Source organism: Salvelinus sp. IW2-2015, linkage group LG4p (assembly GCF_002910315.2).
Source record: "Salvelinus sp. IW2-2015 linkage group LG4p, ASM291031v2, whole genome shotgun sequence".
In the NCBI taxonomy this organism is placed as follows: domain Eukaryota; kingdom Metazoa; phylum Chordata; class Actinopteri; order Salmoniformes; family Salmonidae; genus Salvelinus; species Salvelinus sp. IW2-2015.
Window position 1 is genome coordinate 319,616 of NC_036841.1, and position 22,480 is coordinate 342,095.

Sequence of the window (22,480 nt, forward strand, 5' to 3'; positions counted from 1 at the left end):
TGCACACAAAATTTATATAGAAATAGCCACTGTATGTTATTGATAGTAGTAGGTGTTATTTATAAAAACAGATTTATATTGTATCTATATATCTATCCCTTCTAGGTATACAGTACAAGGGTATACCTAGAAATGTTTCATATAATATATATATATTTTAATTGCCAGGGAAAACTCCAAAAGGCTTGCTATAATGGCAGCTAATAATACAATGCAGTTGTTATAGATTATAGCTGACTGGAGCCTGAAAGCGTGTTGATCATTATAGGCTGAGATTTGCCTGATACAAAGGTTTGATCTCACTGGTTTGATCAGTAAACTCAGCTACGAGCCATCAGTTATAGTTTGACACCCCCCCCCCCCCTCTTTTCCCGTTACCACACATTGGCCAATGGGAGTTGGGAGGCAGAGTTGTCCTCCTGGCCGCCATTAAAGAATTCAATCCATGAATTCAAATGGAAACCTGCAGGACCCGAGAATCAGTGAACGCAAATGCTTAACCATACTGGACATTTACATCATGATTTCAGTATTTGAGTGAAAGTTTTTATAGTTTTATCGGATTCCGGCGACTATGGGGAATAGAAGGGTGGTGTTAGCTAACTGTTTTATTTAGTCTGACTTGGCTATGTTAGCTAGCGAAACTCAAGAGGGGAGAGTTTCTTTGCTCTGAAATTGTTTAAGATTACTAGTAGATTACTTTATGGTGAGGTTGTGGTATGGTTCGTGTATATATTTTATTAAACGTATTGTGTAGTAAAGTAAGAAAACGGACTCGAAGTGGGGTTGATGAATTTGTTAGCGTAGAAAGCTAACTAGTTGTGTTAGCTGGCTATCAAGACAGCGATATTGTTTAGCTAGCGTAGTGGCTAGCCATCATCAACCGGTTGTATAAATAACTAGCCAGTTAGCATCTTAGTTTTATGGGGTATTTGACGAAATACTCTATCCAGATTAAATAGCTTAAAACTTAGCTGAATATTGCTCTTCTCTGTAACTGAGACGATGGATTGTTCAACCACTCTGTGAGGATGAGTTCATGTTTTGTACCAAACGGGGCCAGTTTGGAGGACTGCCACTCCAACCTATTTTGCCTGGTAAGTGATTAAACTCGCTATTAGCATGCTAACGTTAGCTAGCTCAAACTGAGGCCAGAAAGCCATTTTGGCTAGCCAGTCAGCAAGCTAAACCGCTTGACTACAGCTGACTGTGGAGGCGTCAAGGCCTGTTCTAGATTGCTGGCTAATGCAATTTTGCAAGTGCGCTAACGTTAGCTAGCTAACATTAATATTGGTTGACATGTTAGTTTATAGCAATTGAAGTTCACCAGATTCAACTACAAAAATACTTAGTTACCTATATCATGTCGCTCACTAGCTAGCTAATTTAGCTAATGTTGGCTAACTGGCTTGCTAGGTTCAGTTTGTTTTGTGATGTCTGTCATTGTGAGATGTGTTTATTATTCTTCACATCAGCACCATTAGCAACGTATTTTGACTGCAATTGCATATATCCAACTAGTTAGCAACTAGTCATGGTGTTCCTTGTTTGTTTACAACTTGATGCTTGGCTAGGTAGCTAGCTAGTTATGGCTAACTTTTTAGGCCAACAATATCATGAGTCAGCCTATGATTATGTCTACAGTATTGTTTTCTTCAGTGAYCATTCCTATTGCCAATGCTGTCAACTACAACGCAAGAATCAAGAGTTTCACACTTCCTCATTGTAGTATTATGTGGTACTCCCCTATGGATAGAACTTTAAGCAGGGTACCCAGATAAGTGTACATAATATGAACTATAGGCTACTAGTTATTTTTTATTTTTTTATTTTATTTTTTCACCTTTATTTAACCAGGTAGGACAGTTGAGAACAAGTTCTCATTTACAACTGCAGCCTGGCCAAGATAAAGCAACGCATTGTGACAAAAACAACAAATAGTTTTAGTGATTCTGAAACTGTATATTTTATTGAAACTAGGATATAAGAAATATCTTGTCATATTTTGAATTGGTACTATATAATTTTTCTGGCAAATGTGTTGCATAGCATTCAAAGGTATTCCAGGTAATATCCATTGGCACTAAATACTTTGATAGAAAGGGATTTCCCACCCTTTGAACCCTGAAGACTAATGAGTTGGAAGGTTAGGTTGCACAGAAGGAACAGGTGCATTCCTTTACATTTTGTATTTGGAGGTGCTTCACATTGATTGGATAGTGCAGCTGTTAAAGTTGTCAGGCTACTACTGCACTGCTTTGCATTCAGCGGGCTTGAAGCCTCTCTCTGGGCCAATCCCAAATGGACCCTATGCACTTTTGGAGATCTGAAAGGATTTGGTTGGTATAAGCAATATGGTGAAACTTCCACCTAGCCTATCAGATGGCAAGYTGGAGCTAGTACCATATTCTTTGCACCTGTCAAATCCTCTCAAATCTCTACAAGTGCACATGGTGTAGTGTTCATTTTTTGGATTGGGCCTCTGTCTCAGCTCTCTTTTCTCACCCTGTCCCCCAGGCTGACCTGACTGGGATAAAATGGCGACGTTTTGTGTGGCAGGGGCCCACTTCCTCGCCCATCCTGTTCCCCGTGACGGAGGAGGACCCCATCCTGTGCAGCTTCAGTCGGTGCCTGGCGGCCGATGTGCTAAGCGTGTGGCGAAGGCACCACACCCCGGGTCGCCGCGAGCTCTGGCTCTTCTGGTGGGGGGATGACCCCAGCTTCGCCGAGCTCATCCACCACGAGCTGTCAAGTAAGGGCTAGCCTCTGCCACAGGAATGGTTGCTTGTTGCTCACATGGCATTGGAGTTAGGATGAACTCTCAGTTCACACTTGGGAGAGGGGCTGCAAGTGTCATGCAAATGGGGAGAGACACTGCTCAGTTGAGGACCCACAGTAGTCCACAGGCTGACACACTTCAATGACTGCCTGCATCTTTCATTAACAAAAGATGCAAGTAGTTTACATGTTGGGCCTACAGTTTTGAGTTCTGCCTGTTGTTGGGAGTGGGTTTGCACATCACGATACCAATCATATGAACGCATAAATTATATCTCCCATCAGCTTTTTCATTGGGGTCGCAGCTCCTTTTAAAGTAGTTAGCTTTACCCTGTAGGGAGCTACGGGGCTGCCTGGTGGCTAGATCTTATAGGCCTTGCCACTGACAAAGCAAAAAAATATATATCTTCATGATGTGGGTGGTGACACTTTGGGTTTTGAATGTCAAATATCTTGAAGGCGAGACCGCTTGACTTGTTTTTGAGTGGAGTTCCCTTTAACATATTATTTACATGGTTGCATAATGTGTTGAGTTTTATTGTAAACATTGGCAGATGGTCAAAAATTCCCATCCTATCTTTATCTGAAGTGTTTGAACCCATGGCAAAAAGTGACACCACCAATTCTTGAGTTCTTGTTTACAGTTGTGATGTTGATGGAACATTCAGCAGGAATCTGACTGTCTTTTCTCTCTTCCTGGCTCAGGTGAGGAGGACGGCGAGTGGGAGAGTGGCTTGTCCTATGAGTGCCGCACACTCCTGTTCAAAGCTGTCCATAACCTGTTGGAGCGTTGCCTCATGAACCGCAGCTTTGTCCGTATTGGCAAGTGGTTTGTCAAGCCCTACGAGAAGGATGAGAAGCCCATCAATAAGAGGTAAGAGTCCCCTTAATAACCCTCTTCTGTAACTAGTGCATTGATGTCTTCATCAGTATTGCAGAGTGCTCTGTTGACTGTTTCTAGTAAATGTATACAGCAGGTCAACTAGTCATCCTGATCAGTGTACTTCCTTATTGATTTTAGAAATGCATTGCACTGGATTAAAATGTCTGCCAAGAGAAGTAAATTGGTTGGATACAAATGTAGGCCTACAGTAAATTGAGTGGATGCCAATCAAAGTTGTTAATGACATGCATTGGTGTCTAGTGTGAAATTCAGCCGTTTCTTAGTGTGATAGTTTTCCTCTTGATGTTTGGGCATATGCTTTCTAACACAGGCCATAGAAATGTAGACACTTTGTTATTTACTCCCTATCTGACACTTTTGTCCCATATGATTTATTCTTGAAACAAACCCTGAGGTAAATTGTATAGATGGATTCATTGAAATCCACCTAGGACACTTTGCTCTTCAAAGGTAGCATATGTTTAGTTCATGTCCGCTTCGGTATTCTTTTCTGTTAATAGCCCGGCTGGATTACTTGGATGTCTAGAGTTTCCTGTTCCTGTTGTCCGTAGAGTATTTGTCAGTACAGGTGAATGTATACTTGTTCACGTGAGTCAGCCTGCACAGATTATCTGACTGATTTCCAAAATAACTACTATACTGCCATTAAATTAATTTGGAAAGATTAGGGAATCTATGCCTGTCTCAGGCTGAACAAGCAGCAGATTGTTTTGTTCTGCTGCTGAGAGTAGACATGCATACTGTATTAATTCTTGCCCTGTTATGCGTGAGCATGCTTCAGTTCGGCTAGGCCAACCTAACAGGTGTGCTCGCACACTCCCTTAAAGACCTTCGCTTGAAAATCTAGGGGGGAAAAACGTCAATGCTACTGTTTGTCCATTTTGAGACGACGTAGCCAGTATACACTTATTCAAAATTGTCCGAATTAATCTAAGAACTCAATAAATCCGTCATTAATTTTGACGATTTTGCAGAGATAATTTTGGTCACCTAATTTTACATCAAAGATGTTTGGTGCAGTATTTGTCAATGTAAAAATGTGCATAAAAATGAGTAGTCTCTCCTTGAATGGCAACATAAATTATTGAAGAATCACTACTCTTGACTAATCACAGATGAAGGGGCATAGACTTCGGCTACTGACTTAGGCTTGCCTCGAGAGAAAAAATGTGTGCCCGAATGGTTCTTTAAGGGGAATGACATCACAGTTTTGGCTTCCCCCTGCACTTGAATGGAGCCTGGGGGAATCCTGGAGTGTCTTGAGGAGCTAATTTGAGCCCTGTCTGTTTTGCCTGTCCAAGTAATTCAAGCATTTCCGTTTTGCTCTGTTAATTTCAGAGCCCCCACCCCACACACACGGTAGAATGAGATAGAATTGAGGTGATTGCAATGCATGTTCACTGGGGGGTTAAGGTGTCACGATGTGTTTACGGGTGTGAAGTGTTTGACAATTGGCCCCTTGGCCTCCAATGTTCTGGATGAAGACATCTACAAGTGGGTGTTGAAGCAGTGCCTGCTTGGACTTGGTGAAAATGAGAGTGGGTGGGGGTGTGAGTGAGATCCAGCGGTCTCACTGTCGCCTGTACTCTCTGTCTGGTAAACAGGGCTGTCTTTGGAACATGCTGAGTCTGCACTGTGGTTTTACACTAACCATGTCAACAGGAACTGTTTTGGTATGTTTAGCCGCTTGGCTGTGCAGCACTCGTGAGGAAATAAAGCCTTGTTGTTTAACATTTAAATTCCATAATAGTCTATTTTTAACTAGGCCTATTTTAAGGAATGTTGGTGTTTTGGAGGATCACTTTTAACTGAAACTAAAATAATCTCCTGTCTTGTCCATGCTGGTTGAAGGCCAGGGCTCAGGCCTCACTGATAATTTTCCTCACAGTAAGCAGGCATTGGCACCTGGAGGTAGATTTTAATGACATAGAAGTGCACAACAAATATGTGAGGAATGTTGTTGCCACTCTGGCCCTCACTCCCTTCCCTGCTCTCCTTTTCTCTCAACCCTCACACCCATCCTCTGACCCATTCATGGACAATGAGCTTTTTCTGTGGTGCAGACATGGTCCTGTCGCTCTAGGAACAGACCAATAGCCTGTCATCTAGTCTTCAGTTTATATGTGACTTGTGTATTTCTGGTATGTTGAGACTATTATCCTTTCAGCAAAGTAATGTAGCTGCTATCTATGTGACACAGACTGTAAAAGTTTTGATTGTAAAGATTTGTTTGAAAATGGTAACCCTGTCAGGTGCCTTCTCGTGCCAACATTCCCATCTTTGATTCAACCTTATAGCAAATCAAGGTTTGTTTAATGACTTGACTGGAAAGATTTCTACCGTTGTAATCCTTGACGGGCTGCCTATGTCCAAAGTAGATTAACTACATTTTTAGATGAAAACCGCTTTGTGTATACTTAAGCAACTAAAAACAGAGAGAAGGTATGTAGAAAGATAATAGACCTACAGTGCCTTCGGAAAGTATTCAGACTCCTTGACTTGTTCAACATTTTGTTTGGTTACAGCCTTATTCTAAAATTGATTACATAAAAGCAATTCCTCTTCAATCTACACACTACCCCATAATGACAAATTAAAAACAGGTTTTTAGACATTTTCGCTAATTTAATAACAATAATAAAAAACATTTACAAAAGTATTCAGACCCTTTACTCAGTATTTTGTTGAAGCACCGTTGGCAGCGATTACAGCCTAMAATCTTCTTGGGTATGACACTACAAGCTTGGCACACCTGTATTTGGGGAGTTTCTTCCATTCTTCTCTGCAGATCCTCTCAAGCTCTGTCTGGTTGGATGGGGATCGTTGCTGCACAGCTATTTTCAGGTCTCTCCAGAGATGTTCGATCGGGTTCAAGTCCAGGCTCTGGCAGGCCCACTCAAGGACATTGAGACTTGTCCCGAAGCCACTCCTGCGTTGTCTTGGCTATGTGCTCAGGGTTGTTGTCCTGTTGGAAGGTGAACCTTCACCATAGTCTGAGGTCCTGAGCGCTCTGGAGCAGGTTTACATTGAGGATCTCTCTGAACTTGGATCCGTTCATCTTTCACTCGATCCTGACTAGTATTCCAGTCCCTGCCGCTGAAAAACATTCCCACAGCATGATGCTGCCGCCATGCTTCACCATAGGGATGGTGCCAGTTTTCCTCCAGACGTGACGCTTGGCATTCAGGCCAAGGAGTTCAATCTTGGTTCTCATGGTCTGAGAGTCTTTAGGTGCCTTGTGGCAAACTCCAAGTGGTCTGTCATGTGCCTTTTACTGAGGAGTGGCTTCCGCCTGGTCACTTTACCATAAAGGCCGGATTGGTGGGGTGCTGCAGAGATGTTTGTCTTTCTGGAAGTTTCTCCCATCTCCACAGAGGAATTCTGGAGCTCTGTCAGAGTGAACATCGGGTTGTTGGTCACCTCTCCGACCAAGGCCCTTCTCCCCCCTGATTGCTCAGTTTGGCCGGGCGGCCAGCTCTTCGAAGAGTCTTGGTGGTTGCAAACGTCTTCCATTTAAGAATGGAGGCCACTGTGTTCTTGGGGACCTTCAAGGGTCAGAATACTTTACAAAGCGCTGTGTATATATATATTTTTTATAATAAGCTTTGAGTACTACAATCACCAAAATAAAAGCTTGTCAATCAGGGAGAATTGATCATTACAAAAACAATGAATTTAGCAGTATTGATTTTGTTTTGAGCATAAGAACACTGCATTAGCCATAGCAAAATGCATWTAACTGCAGTAAATTAGCTTTAAAACTATAACATTTTCTCTTCGCTCCATTGCAGAACATGTAGTATAGCACGAAATTAGCTTTTAAACCTCAAAAAAGTATCATCGCTCCATGGAGAAAATGGTAGAATTGCAGGAAACTGTGTAGAGAATTTCAGCGCCGAKCAAGCCCATTGCCATACCCCCTGCCACACCCACCACCTAAGCTCCTTTTCGATTGAGGAAAAACAAATGGGAATAGTTTTTGTTTTTTATCACTACGTTTACTGTTAGCTGTTCAGTGCACGTATAACACGAGTGAGCCTCAGGGAGAAGGGAAGAAAGACTGGTTTATTACAAATCCGTGCAATCTTGACTTGCTTGGTCTGTCAAGAAATCATGAATATGGGACTTTACTCAGCATACAGCAGCAGAGCTTTGTTTACCTTTTAATTTCAAGCCCCAGCCCTGCTAACATCCTCATAGGACTGTAGATTTGTTTGATGTAGTTTTAATTTGGCTGTAGTATCCTGTCACCTCACTGTTTAACCCCGTTTAATTGCACATTCTTTTGCATTTATGTAACCTGTCATTTGTCCTGGTACCAGTTAATCCAATTGACAATAAATTATTTAGCTTTCTGTTATTTTTCTGTATCTCATAAGACATTGAATATTTTGATGTTTCACTCTGATTGCTTCACTAAGGAATATCGTACCGACCATTATATTTCCAGATTGATCTGAGAATGACTGTTTTTCCATCCCCTCTGCAGTGAGCACTTGTCGTGTGCGTTCACCTTTTTCCTGCATGGGGACAGTAACGTGTGCACCAGCGTCGAGATTGCCCAGCACCAGCCTGTTCAGAGGCTAGGTGAAGAACATCTGAGCCTGGCACAACAAAATGCCAGCCCCCTGCAAGGTGGGTCTAACCAGTCATGGCCTGGTCACCCAGCTATATCCTGGTCACCCAGCCATATCCTATTGAGACAACAGTTGATCTACCTGCCATTGGTTAAATACTAGAATGTCCATAGGTTTTTTATGTCAAAGGCAATGCAGTAGTATTTATAATTAAAGCATAGTCTTGCTCTCTGCTGTCATAATTAATTTATCTCTAGTCAAGACTCTATTCTGACCTGTGCTGACCTCACACTTCATGTCCCCTCTCTCCCTTCCACAGTCATCTTGAGTCCATACGGTCTGAACGGGACGGTCACGGGCCAGTCCTTCAAGATGTCTGACCACCCCACCCAGAAACTTATTGCGGAGTGGAGGCAGTTCTATCCCATTAGCCCCAGTGCCAAGGACCGCCCTGAGGACAAGATGGAGGATGCAGACTGGGAGGACGACTCACTAGCAGCCGTGGAGGTCCTTGTTGGTAAGATGGGGGTTGTTGCTACAGTTGTGTGTTGTCCAGTGTGGATGTTATTCTAATGGTTAGTAGGTGGTATTGCAGTTGTGTGTTTTTCTGATGGAGACTCARTGACTAAATGTGTTATGCTGATCTGTTCCAGCTGGAGTGAGGATGGTGTACCCTGCCTGTCTAGTACTGGTTCCCCAGTCAGACCTACCTGCCCTGGCCCCACAGGGATCAGCCAACCCCTCACCCGTCCTGTGTGAGGGCCATGGGGCCCACAGAGACCCTGCCATGTCCTCTGTCACCCTTACCCCTCCCACATCACCGGAGGAGGCCCAAACAGGTAGCCTTACCATTTTACTAATTAGTCTATTAGGACCACAAACTCTGCAAGTGTAGCTGTCTGGGTTCAGTGTCCATCTTTTGAATTATTTAACATTGATGCGTTCAATCAATCAAATTTCAACACTTGTCACAAAGTGCTTATACAGATACTCCACCTAAAACCCCCAAGAGCAAGCAATGCAGATGTAGAAGCACAATGGCTAACTGATTATTTTGATAAGTGAGTAGTGTACACTAATACTGAGTATTATATTAATTTATACTACGGGTAGGCCTAATCCTGGATGCTGATTTGGTTAAAACCGCATTTCAGCCGGTGTCTATTCCACAAGTTACCGCTGTCTAAATCTGACGTTGAAATGACTATTTACTCTGTTTCATCTGACTGTGCAATCCAGTCTCATTAGCCCAGCCATACAATTTATATACTAGATCTACACTAAAAACCATCTAGACATTATCTCCCATTTCTTTTAGACTAACATTTGGTTTTCAACGGCGGAGATTTGTATTAACCTTGCTGTCTATCTCTGACATTTGCAACATTGTTTCAATATTGAAATTCGATCTCCTGCTGTCCCATAGTAATGAGCGTTTCTGGAGTTGGGACTAGACAGACATATTGGCAGCTTTTCTCAGTCAGTCGAAATCATGAATCAGCATAATTTGTGTGTTTATGTATATGTGTTATATACACACACACACAAAGATATGTCAATCGAAAAATACATAATGCAGCTAGTTTGTTGTCATTCCTGCTTCAGTTTGAAGTGATAGTGTTCGCTGTGTAGTTGGCTATCTCTTCTCAACAGTGGCCTGGCGAGAGAGCCAATGCCAGGTGAAATCGCGCATCATTAGCTCATTGTTGTGAATGTATCCCCKAAAAAACTGTTTGATGTGACTGTTAGTTGAAGTTGGCTGGCTAGCAAGCAAGGGATAAGAACGTTGCCAGCCATCATGGTGTAACCGATGTGAAATGGCTAGCTAGTTAGCGGGGTGCGCGCTAATAGCATTTCAATCGGTGACATCACTCGCTCTGAGACCTTGAAGTAGTTGTTCCCCTTGCTCTACAAGGGCTGCGGCTTTTGTGGAGCAATGGGTAACGATGCTTCGTGGGAGGCAGTTGATGTGTGCGGAGGGTCCCTGGTTCGAGCGCAGGTTGGGGCGAAGAGAGGGACGGAAGCTATACTGTTACAATAGCAACGGAACATTTAGAAKAAACGCCCGAGTCGCGTCCATAGATTTAGAACAAAAAGACTTAACGACTGGGTTATGTCTCTGGCAACCGAACCGATAGAACGAATGACCCGCTGGCTTGGGTAGCAAGCCTAGATTTGTGTCAGGACTACATCTTGTGGAAAGATGAAATAGTATGACTAAATACATCAAAACAAAGGGGCTTTTTTTGTTTGTTTTTTTGCTACTCCCCCCCCCCCCTTTCTCCCCAATTTCGTTATATCCAATTGGTAGTTAGTCTTGTCCTGTTGTTGCAACTCCCGTGCGAACTCAAGAGAGGCGAAGGTTGAGAGCCATGCGTCCTACAAAAAAATGGCCCAGCCAAGCTGCACTGCTTCTTGACACTGCTCGCTTAACCTGGAAGCCACCCGCACCATTTGTGTCGGAGGAAACACCGTACAGTGTGCATGGCTTCGGGAGGCCAAACCCTCCCCTAACCTGGACGAAGCTGTCTCATGGTCGCGGCTGGCTGCGACACAGCCCTGGATCGAACCCGGATCTGTAGTGACGCCTTGAGCACTGATCAGTGCCTTAGACCGCTGCACCACTCGGGAGGCCCCAGAATGTTTATGAAGGAAAATATGTCAATCATTATTTAAATATGTTGGTAACCCGTTGTATAAGTGATAATGCCCTCGAAGCCAGTGTTTGGTGACTATATTCTCACGGTTTGCCGGACCTCGACTTCTTCGCGGTACTAACACCTGTGCCTATATATCTTCCAAACACCGGCTTCTCGGGCATTATCACGTAAGTTACTTTCTTTTCCCCTGTAGATTCTCAGGCAGCACAGAGGTGGTTGAAGCTCTGCTCGACAGTGGATGGTTTCAGCTCCAACAGCAGCGGTATCCACGGCAGCAAGATCCCCCGCAGGCTGGCTGCCCAGGTGGTGGAGAACGTGTGGCAGGAGTGTACTACCAACCGGGCCCAGAACAAGTACGTACACTACCCGTCACCTCACCCTACTGATTCGTATACTACTGGTCTATTGAAGGAGTCTGTCTGCTGAGCTCTGTTTGTCTGGTTCTTTGTCAGGAGGAAGTTWGCTACATTGACCAACGGTACCTGTGAGGAGGAGGAGGGGGACAAAACAGGAGTGTGGGATTTTGTGGAGTTCTCGCATAGGGCACACTGCAACTGCTCAAGGTACTGTGGATCATGTTTATAACGGTGGGGGTTGTTGTAGGCCAGGATTGTCTAACTCAATCACCACACGGGCCATATTGAATAAAAATAATCTACAGGCCAGAAATAGTATGTTTGTTTTTAGAGTATAACGTGCATACAACTGCGACCCACACTGGCATTTGTTTTATTGAAAAAATATGCGCCTTTAAAAATTTTGAAATTGATCATGGGGTGCTCTATATAGCAATTTAACATGAAACAAGATAAATAATATTTGTCCATCCTATGCTTGCGGATGTGCGTTGGCTAATATGCTGCGACCCTAGTAAAACATATTTAAGTTTTGTTTTTTGGGTGGGTTATTCATTGTCAAGCTTTAAAAACCGAAGCCAGACTGCAACATTTTAGTAGCCTAGGAGGACTGCCTGTGTACTGTCCCTCTGCTACGTGCTCAAAACGGGACAGCGCAATTGATGTTGAGTTGATGTGCAAGCACATCGGGCTGTAATTTCATCAAGTAGATGACTCAACTGTTAACTAATTTATACTTGCGTGTGTGTCCTTTAGTAAGTTATACTCTGTGTGAATCCTTTATCTAATAGATTTTTGACACGAAGATGTCTGGCTGGCTCCTGAGTCTGGGAAGGAGGTGTGTGTGGCAATGCACTGCCTTTGGCGCTCAACAAGTTGGCAGTGCTTGCTGGGACTTGTAGTGCAGTGCGTCATGTGCGGTATGGAAGCGGGCCAAAATGAATTGGCAACCCTAATCATTGTGAAAGCCGGATAGAATTGTGTCATGGGCCAGATCTGGCCTGTGGGCCATATTTTATGTGTTTTGGGCTGATGTGAATTTTCCCCCATAACTCACCAGAGTCCTTTAGGGCAGTGGTTCCCAAATTTTTTATAGTCCCGTACCCCTTCAAACATTCAACCTGCAGCTGCGTACCCCCTCTAGCACCAGGGTCAGCGCACTCTCAAATGCTGTTTTTTTTGCCATCATTGTAAGCCTGCCACACACACACACACTATACGATACATTTATTAAACATAAGAATGAGTGTGAGTTTTTCACAATCTGGCTTGTGCGAAGTGACAAAGAGCTCTTATTAGGACCAGGGCACAAATAATAAWATTTTAAATATAATTTTGCTCTTTATTTAGCCGTCTTACATATAAAACTTTATTTGTTAATCGAAAATTGTGAATAACTCAACACAGGTTAATGAGAAGGATGTGCTTGAAAGGATGCACATACCTCTGCAATGTTTGGTTATATTAGAGAGAGTCTCAGTCTTAAATCATTTTCCACACACAGTCTGTGCCTGTATTTAGTTTTCATGCTAGTGAGGGCCGGGAATCCACACATATAGGTACGTGGTTGCAAAGGGAATCAGTGTCTTAACAGTGTGTTTTGCCAAGGCAAGTTACTCTGAGCGCAGCCCTATGCAGACATCTGGTAGTAGCTTCTGATTAAATTCAATTTTCACAGAACCGCTTGTTGCAATTTCGACAAGGCTTTCTTGTTCAGATATCGGTAAGTGGACTGGAGGCAGGGCATGAAAAGGATAACGAATCCAGTTGTTTGTGTCATCTTTTTTGGGAAAGTACCCGTGTAATTGCACACCCAACTCACTCAGGTGCTTCACTACAGTACCTTGCAAAAGTATTCATCCCCCTTGGTGTTTTTCCAATTTTGTTGCATTACAAGCTGTAATTTAAAATGATTTTGATTTCATGTAATGAACATAAACAAACTAGTCAAAATTGGTGAAGGGAAATGAAAGAAGTTACTTATTTAAAAAAGTTTTTAAAAACGGAAAAGTGATGCATGCATATGTATTCACCCCCTTTGCTATGAAGACCCTAAATAAGATCTGGTGCAACCAATTACCTTCAGAAGTCACATAATTAGTTAGATTGCACACAGGTGGACTTTAAGTGTCACATGATCTGAGTAAAAATACACCTGTTCTGAAAGGCCTCAGAGTCTGCAACACCTCTAAGCAAGGGGCACCACCAAGCAAGCGGCACTATGAACACCAAGGAGCTCTACAAACAGGGCAGGGACGAAGTTGTGAAGAAGTACAGATCAGGGTTGGGTTATAAAAAAATATCAGAATAAACTTTGAACATCCCATGGAGCACCATTTTAAATCCATTATTAAAATATGGAAAGAATATGACACCACAACAAACATGCCAAGAGGGCCGCCCACCAAAACTCACGGACCAGGCAAGGTTATCCATAGGACCACTTTAAGCCGTACAATCCACGGAGCTGGGCTTTACGGAGGAGTGGCCAGAAAAAGCCATTGCTTAAAGACAAAAATAAGCAAACACATTTTGGTGTTTGCCAAAAGGCATGTGGGAGACTCCCCAAACATATGGAAGAAGGTACTCTGGTCAGATGAGACTAAAATTGAGCTTTTTGGCCATCAAGGATAACACTATGTCTGGCGCAAACCCAACACCTCTCATCACCCCGAGAACATTATGGTGGCAGCATCATGCTGTGGGGATGTTTTTCGGCAAGGACTGGGAAACTGGTCAGATTTGAAGGAATGATGGATGGCGCTAAATACAGGGAAATTCTTTAGGGAAACCTGTTTCAGTCTTCCAGAGATTTGAGACTGGGACGGAGATTCACCTTCCAGCAGGACAATAACCCTAAGCATACTGCTAAAGCAACACTTGAGTGGTTTAAAGGGAAACATTTAAATGTCATGGAATGGCCTAGTCAAAGCCCAGACCTCAATCCAATTGAGAATCTGTGGTATGACTTAAACATTGCTGTACACCAGCGGAACCCATCCAACTTGAAGGCGCTGGAGCAGTTTTACCTTGAAGAATGTGCAAAAATCCCAGTGGCTAGATGTACCAAGCTTATAGAGACACATACCCCAAGAGACTTGCAGCTGTAATTGCTGCAAAGGTGGCTCTACAAAGTATTGACTTTGGGGGGGTGAATAGTTATGCATGCTCAAGTTCTATTTTTTGTCTTATTTCTTGTTTCACAATAAAAAATTGGTAGGCATGTTGTGTAAATCAAATGATACAACCCCCCCTCAATTTTAATTCCAGGTTGTAAGGCAACAAAATAGGAAAAATGTCAACGGGGGTGAATATTTTTGCAAGCCACTGTATATCACATTTGACATTGTCCGTAAGCTTGAGTTCATTTACACAAATCATACAATGATTGAAAGACCTGTCTGTTGTCCTTGTTAATGCAGATAGAGAAGAACTTCAACTTCTGAATCATAGCCTCAATTTTCACTGTAGTGTCCAAAACATATCTTAAGCTGTCATGCATTCCTTTGGCAGCAAGAGCCTCTCGGTGGATGCTGCAGTGTACCCAAGTGGCGTCAGGAGCAACTGCTTACACGCACGTTACCACTCCACTATGTCTCCCTGTTATGGCTTTTGCGCCATCAGTAGTACAGATACCAACTCACCTTGACCACCAAAGTCCATTTGATGTCACAAAGCTCTCCAGTACTTTAAAAAATAATTTCCAGTGGTTTGCAGAAGAGGTCTTCCTTAATTGACCCACCCATAAACGTAACGGCCATATACCAGGAGCTGTGCCAGGCCTGCCACGTTTGTTGACTCATCCAGCTGTAAAGCATAGAATTCACTGGCTTGTATGCGAAGCAGTAATTGTTTCAAAACATCTCCTGCCATGTTGCTGATGCATTGTGAAACAGTGTTTGATGAAGGCATTGTTAGTATAGTTTTTTGGGGCCTTTTCCCCCAGCCATATCTGCGGCAGCAGGAAGAATTAAGTCCCCCACATTAGTATGGGGCTTGCCTGTCCTAGCCACTCGGTAGCTCACCATATAAGACGCTGCTAGCTCCTTATTAATGGTATCTGTTGCTTTTATACATGTCTTACTACTTGAAAGTCATCTTAATTCTCTCAAACTCCCGTGACTTATTTTTTAAATGGGCATGTTTTTGTTTCTAAATGTCTGCGCAAGAGTGAAGGTTTCATCGAGTTGTGAGATAGTACCTTTGCACCTATAACACACTGACTGAGGAAAGGCACTACTCCCAATATAAGTGAACCCCAAATCGATGTAGTTCTCATCGTATTTGCGCCTCTCCGATGGTCCAACGTCCCTGTCTGTAAGGTGCTTTCCCGGGTAAGGGGGCAGTAGCTCTTCGGCTGCATCAGATCACAACTGTCAGTGTCCATGCTAGCTGGGCTAACAACAAATGTAGAATTACTAATGCTAGCATTGGATGTGCTCGTGGAAGCAGAACAACTTGTCATCGACAGGTGCAGGTGTCGTACTGCTGGTAGTAGCAGTACTACCAGTAGAGCTGGTATGGATGCGGGCCTTGCTTTTTCTTTTTTACTATTCACCCATTTTCGAGCAAACGGAATGAGCAGCAGCTACGTTTGGCTACATACGGACCGTTAGTAGAATTCCCGCGAGAGAGTAATGTTTAATGTGTTTGGATGTTAATTATTTGACTAGGCTACCTGTATTTGACATTGTGGTGTTTATTTCGCTGAACACTAGATGGTTTAATTTTATTTTTGGCAGTGAAACGAGGCTACTCAAGCAAGGAAAAAACCTCACCCAAATGTATAGCCCCGTTGGAAAATATAAATGGACTGTTTGAAAATGTAAAAAATAAAAATATATATCACTTTTATTTGGCGTACCCCAGTTTGGGAATGCATGCTTTAGGGGATATGATTTAATCACAGACACCTTGGAAGTGAACATTCAGTAAATTGCTATTCAAATAATTTGTCTCTCTTTACCCCAGGCATAAAAACCAGAAACAACGATCAGGCAGCACCTCAGGAAACCCCCCGTCGGTGGGCCAGCCCTCACAGCCGCTGCCCAAACACAAGCTGGGCGAGAAGCTGGAGAAGGGGGAGAAGCAGCAGAAGAGGCCCCAGACACCCTTCCACCACCGCAGCTATGTGTTTGAGGAGCAGGCCATGGAGCCCCGGAGGCTGTGTATGAGAACCCAGGATGAGGGCCCCTACCCCAGCCTGCACCACGTGGACACGGCCCCTTCCAAAGCCCCCATGTTGCACACCCACAGGCCCCTCCAAGACCTGGCCGGCTCCCCCCAGCCCCCTCCTCTCAGCCCCCACCCCTGCGAGCGCGGGGAGGAAGACCCTGGGGCCATGAAGAGCTCCTCCACACCCATCCACCAACACTTTTATCCCCCCTCCTCCGAGCCCTGCCTGCTGCCCCAAAAGACCTCGTCTGACGAGCCCCACCTGGAGCCCCTGCCTCTGCCTTTCCCCCCTGCCTACCCTGATTCCCTGGAACCCACTGTCTATGTGGGATCAGCCATCAACCCCAACGAAGACTCGGCCCACAACCCCTGGAAGTACTTCAACCTGCCACGGAAGAAGAACTCAGACTTCTTCACACCACTGTTGCCTGTGGACAAACTACAGGATGACTCCGGGGAAGGAGGAGGACAGGAGAACATTGTCTCTGTCACAGAGTGAGTACACTACCCCTCCTCTCTTTCAACATGTAATGATAAACCTTACTATAAGCACTAAGGTGATGAGTGGCTATGATAGATATTTGGTTTCTCCCACTCTCTCTCTGTGTACATCCACTTGGAGCATTATATATGCAGTTTCCCCTCCTTTCACATGACTCTCTGATCATCTATGTAACATTGTCTCCTCTCAGATTGATGTCTGGCTCTGGCAGGCCTCTGAAGGTGTCTGAAGACCTGGTGAGGACCTACACCCAGAGGAGGAACAGCCACCTAGCGGCTGCCATGGCTGACGAGGACCAGGAGGAGGAACCAGACCCCTACGCCTTCGTGGAGGGAGACGAGGAGTTCACTTTCACTGACAAGAAGGACAAACCTGGCTCGGACAGAGAGACCAGCAAGAGACACAAGGTGAGTATCAAACATGAGTTTCTAATAATTAATTCCATAGTTATCCCTATACACTTTTCCTAATCTTACCTAATGTGGTAGGATTTGTTAGTTCAGTTGACTGATGTGTATACTTCGCCTTTGCTTATGGGATGATGTAGCACAGTGGTTCCCAACCTTTTTTGCTTACTGTACCACCAACTGAATTTTGCTTTGCCCGTAGTACCCCTGAAGTACTCCCTCGTGCATTTTACCAGTAAGCTTATGGCCTCATGAGTCTTCTCAAAGTACCCCTTGTGGATAGACAAGTACCCCCCAGGGGTCTTAGTACCCCTGGTTGGGAACCACTGATGTAGCAGATGCCAAGAGAATAACACGTTTTATGCRGGTGTTTGTTTCTCTTAGGGTGACGATGGCAGTGGGACCTCAGCAGATGGTGAGCATTTCCTTCTTGTTGGAGACTTTGTTTTAATCACTTTTGTAAAACTATAAAAGATTGGAATGTCAATAAAATGGTCATCCAGAGTGGTTACTGAGGGGGCTTCCTTTGTTGTCTGTCTTCTCTCTCCCTGTGTGTGTGTGCGTGCAGACGGTCAGGGTGCAGCTGGTGGAAAGCCTGTACCCTCCACCAGCCTCATCCATGAGACAGACCTGGCTGTGTCCATCAACGACCTGGACAACCTCTTCAACTCAGACGAAGATGAGCTAGCGGTCAGTAGAGTATACAGTGCCTCTAGAAAGTATTCATTCCCTTTGACATAATCCACATTTTGTTGTGCTACAGCCTGAATTCAAAATAGATTCAATACAAATTCTCGCCCATCTACACACACTACCCCATATTGACAAAGTTAAAACATGTTTTTAGAGATTTTAGCWAATTAAATGCACTCCTTTGCTATGACAGTCCAAATTGAGATCAGGCGCATCAAATTTCCTTTGATCATCCTTGATGTTACTACAACTTGATTGGAGTCCACCAATGGCCAATTTAGTTGATTTTAGAAAGAAACACACTGGTCTATATAAGGTCCCACAGTTGACAGTGCATGTAAGAACCGATACTACACAATTAAGTTGAATCAACTGTCAGTAGATGTCGGAGACAGAATTGTGATTAGGCAAGGTATAAAATCATTTCTAGAGTGTTGAAAAATTGGAACTACCCAGACTCTGCATAGAGTTGGCTGTCTGACCAAACTGAGCAACCTGGCAAGAAGTACCTTGGTCAGGGAGGTGGCCAAGAACCCACTCTGACAGAACTACGGAGTTCCTTGGCTGAGATGGGAGAACCTGCCAGAAGGACATCGGTCTCTACAGTCRATACAGCCTTTCAGCAATCTGGGCTTTATGGAAGAGTGGCAAGACAGAAGCCACTCCTGAGGAAAAAGGCATATGACAGCACAACTGGAATTTGTAAAAAGGCATGTGAAAGACTGAGCATAAGGCAAAATATAATGTGGTCCGATGAAGTAAAACATTTACTATTTTGCCTGAATGCAAAGCGCTATGTCTGGAGAACCAAGCACAGCTCATCACACATCTAACACCATCCCTACTGTGAAGCATGGTGGTGTCAGCATCATGCTATGGGGATGCTTTTCAGCGGCAGGGACTGGAAGACTAAGGATAGATGGGGGAAATGAATGGAGCCAAATACAGGTAAATCCTTGATAAGAACCTGCTTTATTGTGCAAACAACCTTAGACTGTGGCAAAGATTTACCTTCCAACGGGACAACAACTCCAAGCATACAYCCAAAGCAAGGCTGGATTGGCTTCAGAACAAGAATGTGAAAGTCCTTGAGTTGCCCAGCCAAAGCCCAGACTTGAATCTCATTGAAAATCTGTGGAATGACTTGAAGATTGCTGTCCACTGCTGCTCCCCATCTAACTTAACAGAGCTTGAGAAAATCCCCCAATCCAGGTGTGCAAAGAGGATACAGACATACCCATGACGACTCAAATCTGTAATCGCCGCCAAAGGTGCTTCTACAAAGTATTGACTCTGGGGTGTGAATACTTATTTAAATGAGATTTACAAAAATTCCTCAAAACATTTGTTCACTTTATCATGGGAAATTGTATGTAGATGGGTGGGGGGGYAAATATTTTATCAATTTTTGAATTCGAGCTGTAACAACAATGTGGAATAAGTTAAGAGGTATGAATACTTACTGAAGGCACTGTAGTTATCATCTACACGGGGGGGGACATCGTTTGGATTACATATCCTTTTGTCTGTTTCCATATCCCCCGTTGATACTTTGCTAACAGAACATTGTGTAAAGTCTTAAAAAATATCTCTACATGTTTTGATCAAAGCCTGTTTAAAACATTCTAAATGTTCTGTCCCCAACAGCCTGGATCCAGGAGAGCAGGAGTTAATGGAGACAAGTTTGGCAGTAAGGAACACAAAACATCAAATCTGGACCCTCTGTCCTGCATAAGTATGTTCCCTTTCTCCAATTCCTTCCTTAAAGTTCCTCTTTAGGTCATCACTGTATCCTACATTAATTTACCAAACAATGGGGTGATTATTCCGTTCACCTTCCTGTCCCCAGGCTCAGCTGACCTGCACAAGATGTTCCCCACCCCTCCCTCCCTGGAGCAGCACATCATGGGCTACTCCCCCATGAACACTGGGGGGAAGGACTATGGTGGCCTGGAGGCTGGGGTGGGCCTCACTCTGCTGGATGGGAGCCAGTTTAGCAGCCACTACAAGATGGAGGTGGAGGAAGGCTTCTGCAGCCCCAAGCCTTCTGAGATCAAGGTAACTTAAAGGCCCAATGCAGCCATTTTCATCTCGATATCAAATCATTTCAGGGTGATAATTAAGTACCTTACTGTTATTGTTTTCAATTAAAATGGTCAAAAATCAAATCAAATTTAGTTTGTCACGTGCCGAATACAACAGCTGTAGACATGACAGTGAAATGCAYTTTTAAGAAAATAACTTTAAAAAGTAAGATTAAAAATAACATGTATAAAGAGCAGCAGCAAATGAACAATAGCGGCGCTATATACAGTGGGTACCGGTACAAGGTCAATGTGCGGGGGCACCAGTGGCGAGGTAATATGTACATGTAGAGTTATTAAAGTGACTATGCATAGATAATAACAGAGTAGCTGCAGTGTAGAAGAGGGGGGAGCAATGCAAATAGTCTTGGTATCCATTTGATTAGATGTTCAGGAGTCTTATGGCTTGGGGGTAGAATCTGTTTAGAAGACCTTTGGACCTAGACTTGGTGCTCCGGTACTGCTTGCTGTGCGGTAGCAGAGAGAACAGTCTATGGCTAAGGTGGCTGGAGTCTGACAATTTTTAGGTCCTTCCTCTGACACTGCCTGGTATAGAGGTCCTGGATGGCAGGAAGCTTGGCCCCAGTGGTGTACTGGGCCGTACGCACTATCCTCTGTAGTGCCTTGCGGTCGGAAGCTGAGCAGTTGCCATACCCAGGCAGTGATGCAACCAGTCAGGATGTTCTCGATGGTGCAGCTGTAAAACCTTTTGAGGATCTGAGGACCCATGCCAAATCTTTTCAGTCTCCTGAGGGGGAATAGGTTTTGTTGAGCCCTCTTCACGACTGTCTTGGTGTGCTTGGACCTTGTTAGTTTGTTGATGTGAGAACAAGTTGAGAACTTGAAGCTCTCAACCTGCTCCACTACAGCCCCGTCGATGAGAATGGGGGTGTGCTCTGTCTTCCTTTTTCTGTAGTCCACAGTCATCTCCTTTCGTCTTGATCACGTTGAGGGAGAGGTTGTTGTCCTTGCACCACACGGTCAGGTCTCTGACCTCCCTATAGGCTGTCTCATCATTGTCTGTGATCAGGCCACTGTTGTCATCGGCAAACTTAATGATGGTGTTGGAGTCGTGCCTGGCCGTGCAGTCATGAGTGAACAGGGAGAACAGAAGGGGACTGAGCACGCACCCTTGAGGAGCCCCTGTGTTGAGGATCAGGGCGGCAGATATGTTGTTGCCTATCCTTACCACCCGGGGGTGGCCCGTCATGGAAGTCCAGGATCCAGTTGCAGAGGGAGGTGTTTAGTCCCAGGGTCCTTAGCTTATTGATGAGCTTTAAGCGCACTATGGTGTTGAACACTGAGTTGTAGTCAATGAATAGCATTCTCACATAGGTGTTCCTTTTGTCCAGGTGGGAAAGGGCAGTGTGGAGTGCAATAGAGATTGCATCATCTGTGGATCTGTTAGGGCGGTATGCAAATTGGAGTGGGTCTAATATTTCTGGGATAATGGTGTTGATGTGAGCCATGACCAGCCTTTCAAAGCACTTCATGGCTTCTAAGCAAAGAGCAATTTCTCAAGCAAGAATTTTGTTAGGACTGTCTGGGAGTGGTTGGAGTGTGGTGCCTAATTGGATGAGCATAATGGGAGGGATATGTAACCTGAAAAATAGCCTTTATTAGCAGAGGTTTGAAGTGGTCTTTGTTATTGGTCTATTAACTTGATGTCGCCAGGCATGCCAAAACTTCATCCCACCAAAACGGGCAGAATTTCCAGGTGGTCTTTTCAAACAGCTCTTACATTATCATTTTCACAGTATTATTTTAAGCACAGTAAAATCTCATTTTTAACTGCACTGGGCCTTTAACTGGCCTTTGAACACTTCAGCCTAGCGTGGAAGTTCTACATTTTAGTCATTTAGCAGGTACCCTTATCCAGAATGACTTGCAGTTAAGTACATTTTTCCCTCCGAGGTTATCCAAGCCGGTGCTTGTAGGAAAATACAAGTGCAAGGTTTTTTTTTAGGGGGGGGGGGGGTGGATAAGACTGACACACTGTCTATTCATGCTGGTCTCTGCTTCAATAGTTTTTCTTAGCTAAGACTTGCTGAAGTGTTAGTGGCTTATTTTCCTTCTCTCCCCACATATACCTCCAGGACTTCTCATTTGTTTATAAGTCAGAGGCGTGCAAGGCATTCACGGGCTGCTCCATGTTTGCGCCGCTGAAGATGCTGCCCAGTCAGTGTATGATGCCCATCAAGCTGCCAGAGGACTGTGTTTACACACCCAGCTGGAACATGGGCAAACTGGAGCTCATACCCCCTGTGCCAACCATGGGCCTCCTCACCAAAGACGGGTAACCAATCAGACTGGTCCACTTGAATTATGCAAGTCTCATATACCC

The 22,480-nt window shown here is 44.1% G+C and overlaps 1 protein-coding gene across 1 annotated transcript in view; it reads left to right on the forward strand.

Moving 5' to 3' along the window:
• Positions 1 to 394: 394 nt before the first annotated feature.
• LOC111958217 (mediator of RNA polymerase II transcription subunit 13-like) overlaps positions 395 to 22,480 on the forward strand; it is a 30,828-nt gene continuing 8,742 nt past the window's right edge. The window contains exons 1-15 of the mRNA XM_023979425.2: positions 395 to 1,097; positions 2,518 to 2,752; positions 3,484 to 3,652; positions 8,172 to 8,317; positions 8,579 to 8,776; positions 8,913 to 9,098; positions 11,113 to 11,272; positions 11,372 to 11,482; positions 16,247 to 16,945; positions 17,143 to 17,359; positions 17,744 to 17,774; positions 17,928 to 18,049; positions 19,700 to 19,787; positions 19,902 to 20,110; positions 22,233 to 22,432. Coding sequence (XP_023835193.1) covers positions 1,032 to 1,097; positions 2,518 to 2,752; positions 3,484 to 3,652; positions 8,172 to 8,317; positions 8,579 to 8,776; positions 8,913 to 9,098; positions 11,113 to 11,272; positions 11,372 to 11,482; positions 16,247 to 16,945; positions 17,143 to 17,359; positions 17,744 to 17,774; positions 17,928 to 18,049; positions 19,700 to 19,787; positions 19,902 to 20,110; positions 22,233 to 22,432 — 2,837 coding nt within the window. The 5' untranslated portion in view covers positions 395 to 1,031. The remainder of the gene's footprint in view (positions 1,098 to 2,517; positions 2,753 to 3,483; positions 3,653 to 8,171; positions 8,318 to 8,578; positions 8,777 to 8,912; positions 9,099 to 11,112; positions 11,273 to 11,371; positions 11,483 to 16,246; positions 16,946 to 17,142; positions 17,360 to 17,743; positions 17,775 to 17,927; positions 18,050 to 19,699; positions 19,788 to 19,901; positions 20,111 to 22,232; positions 22,433 to 22,480) is intronic.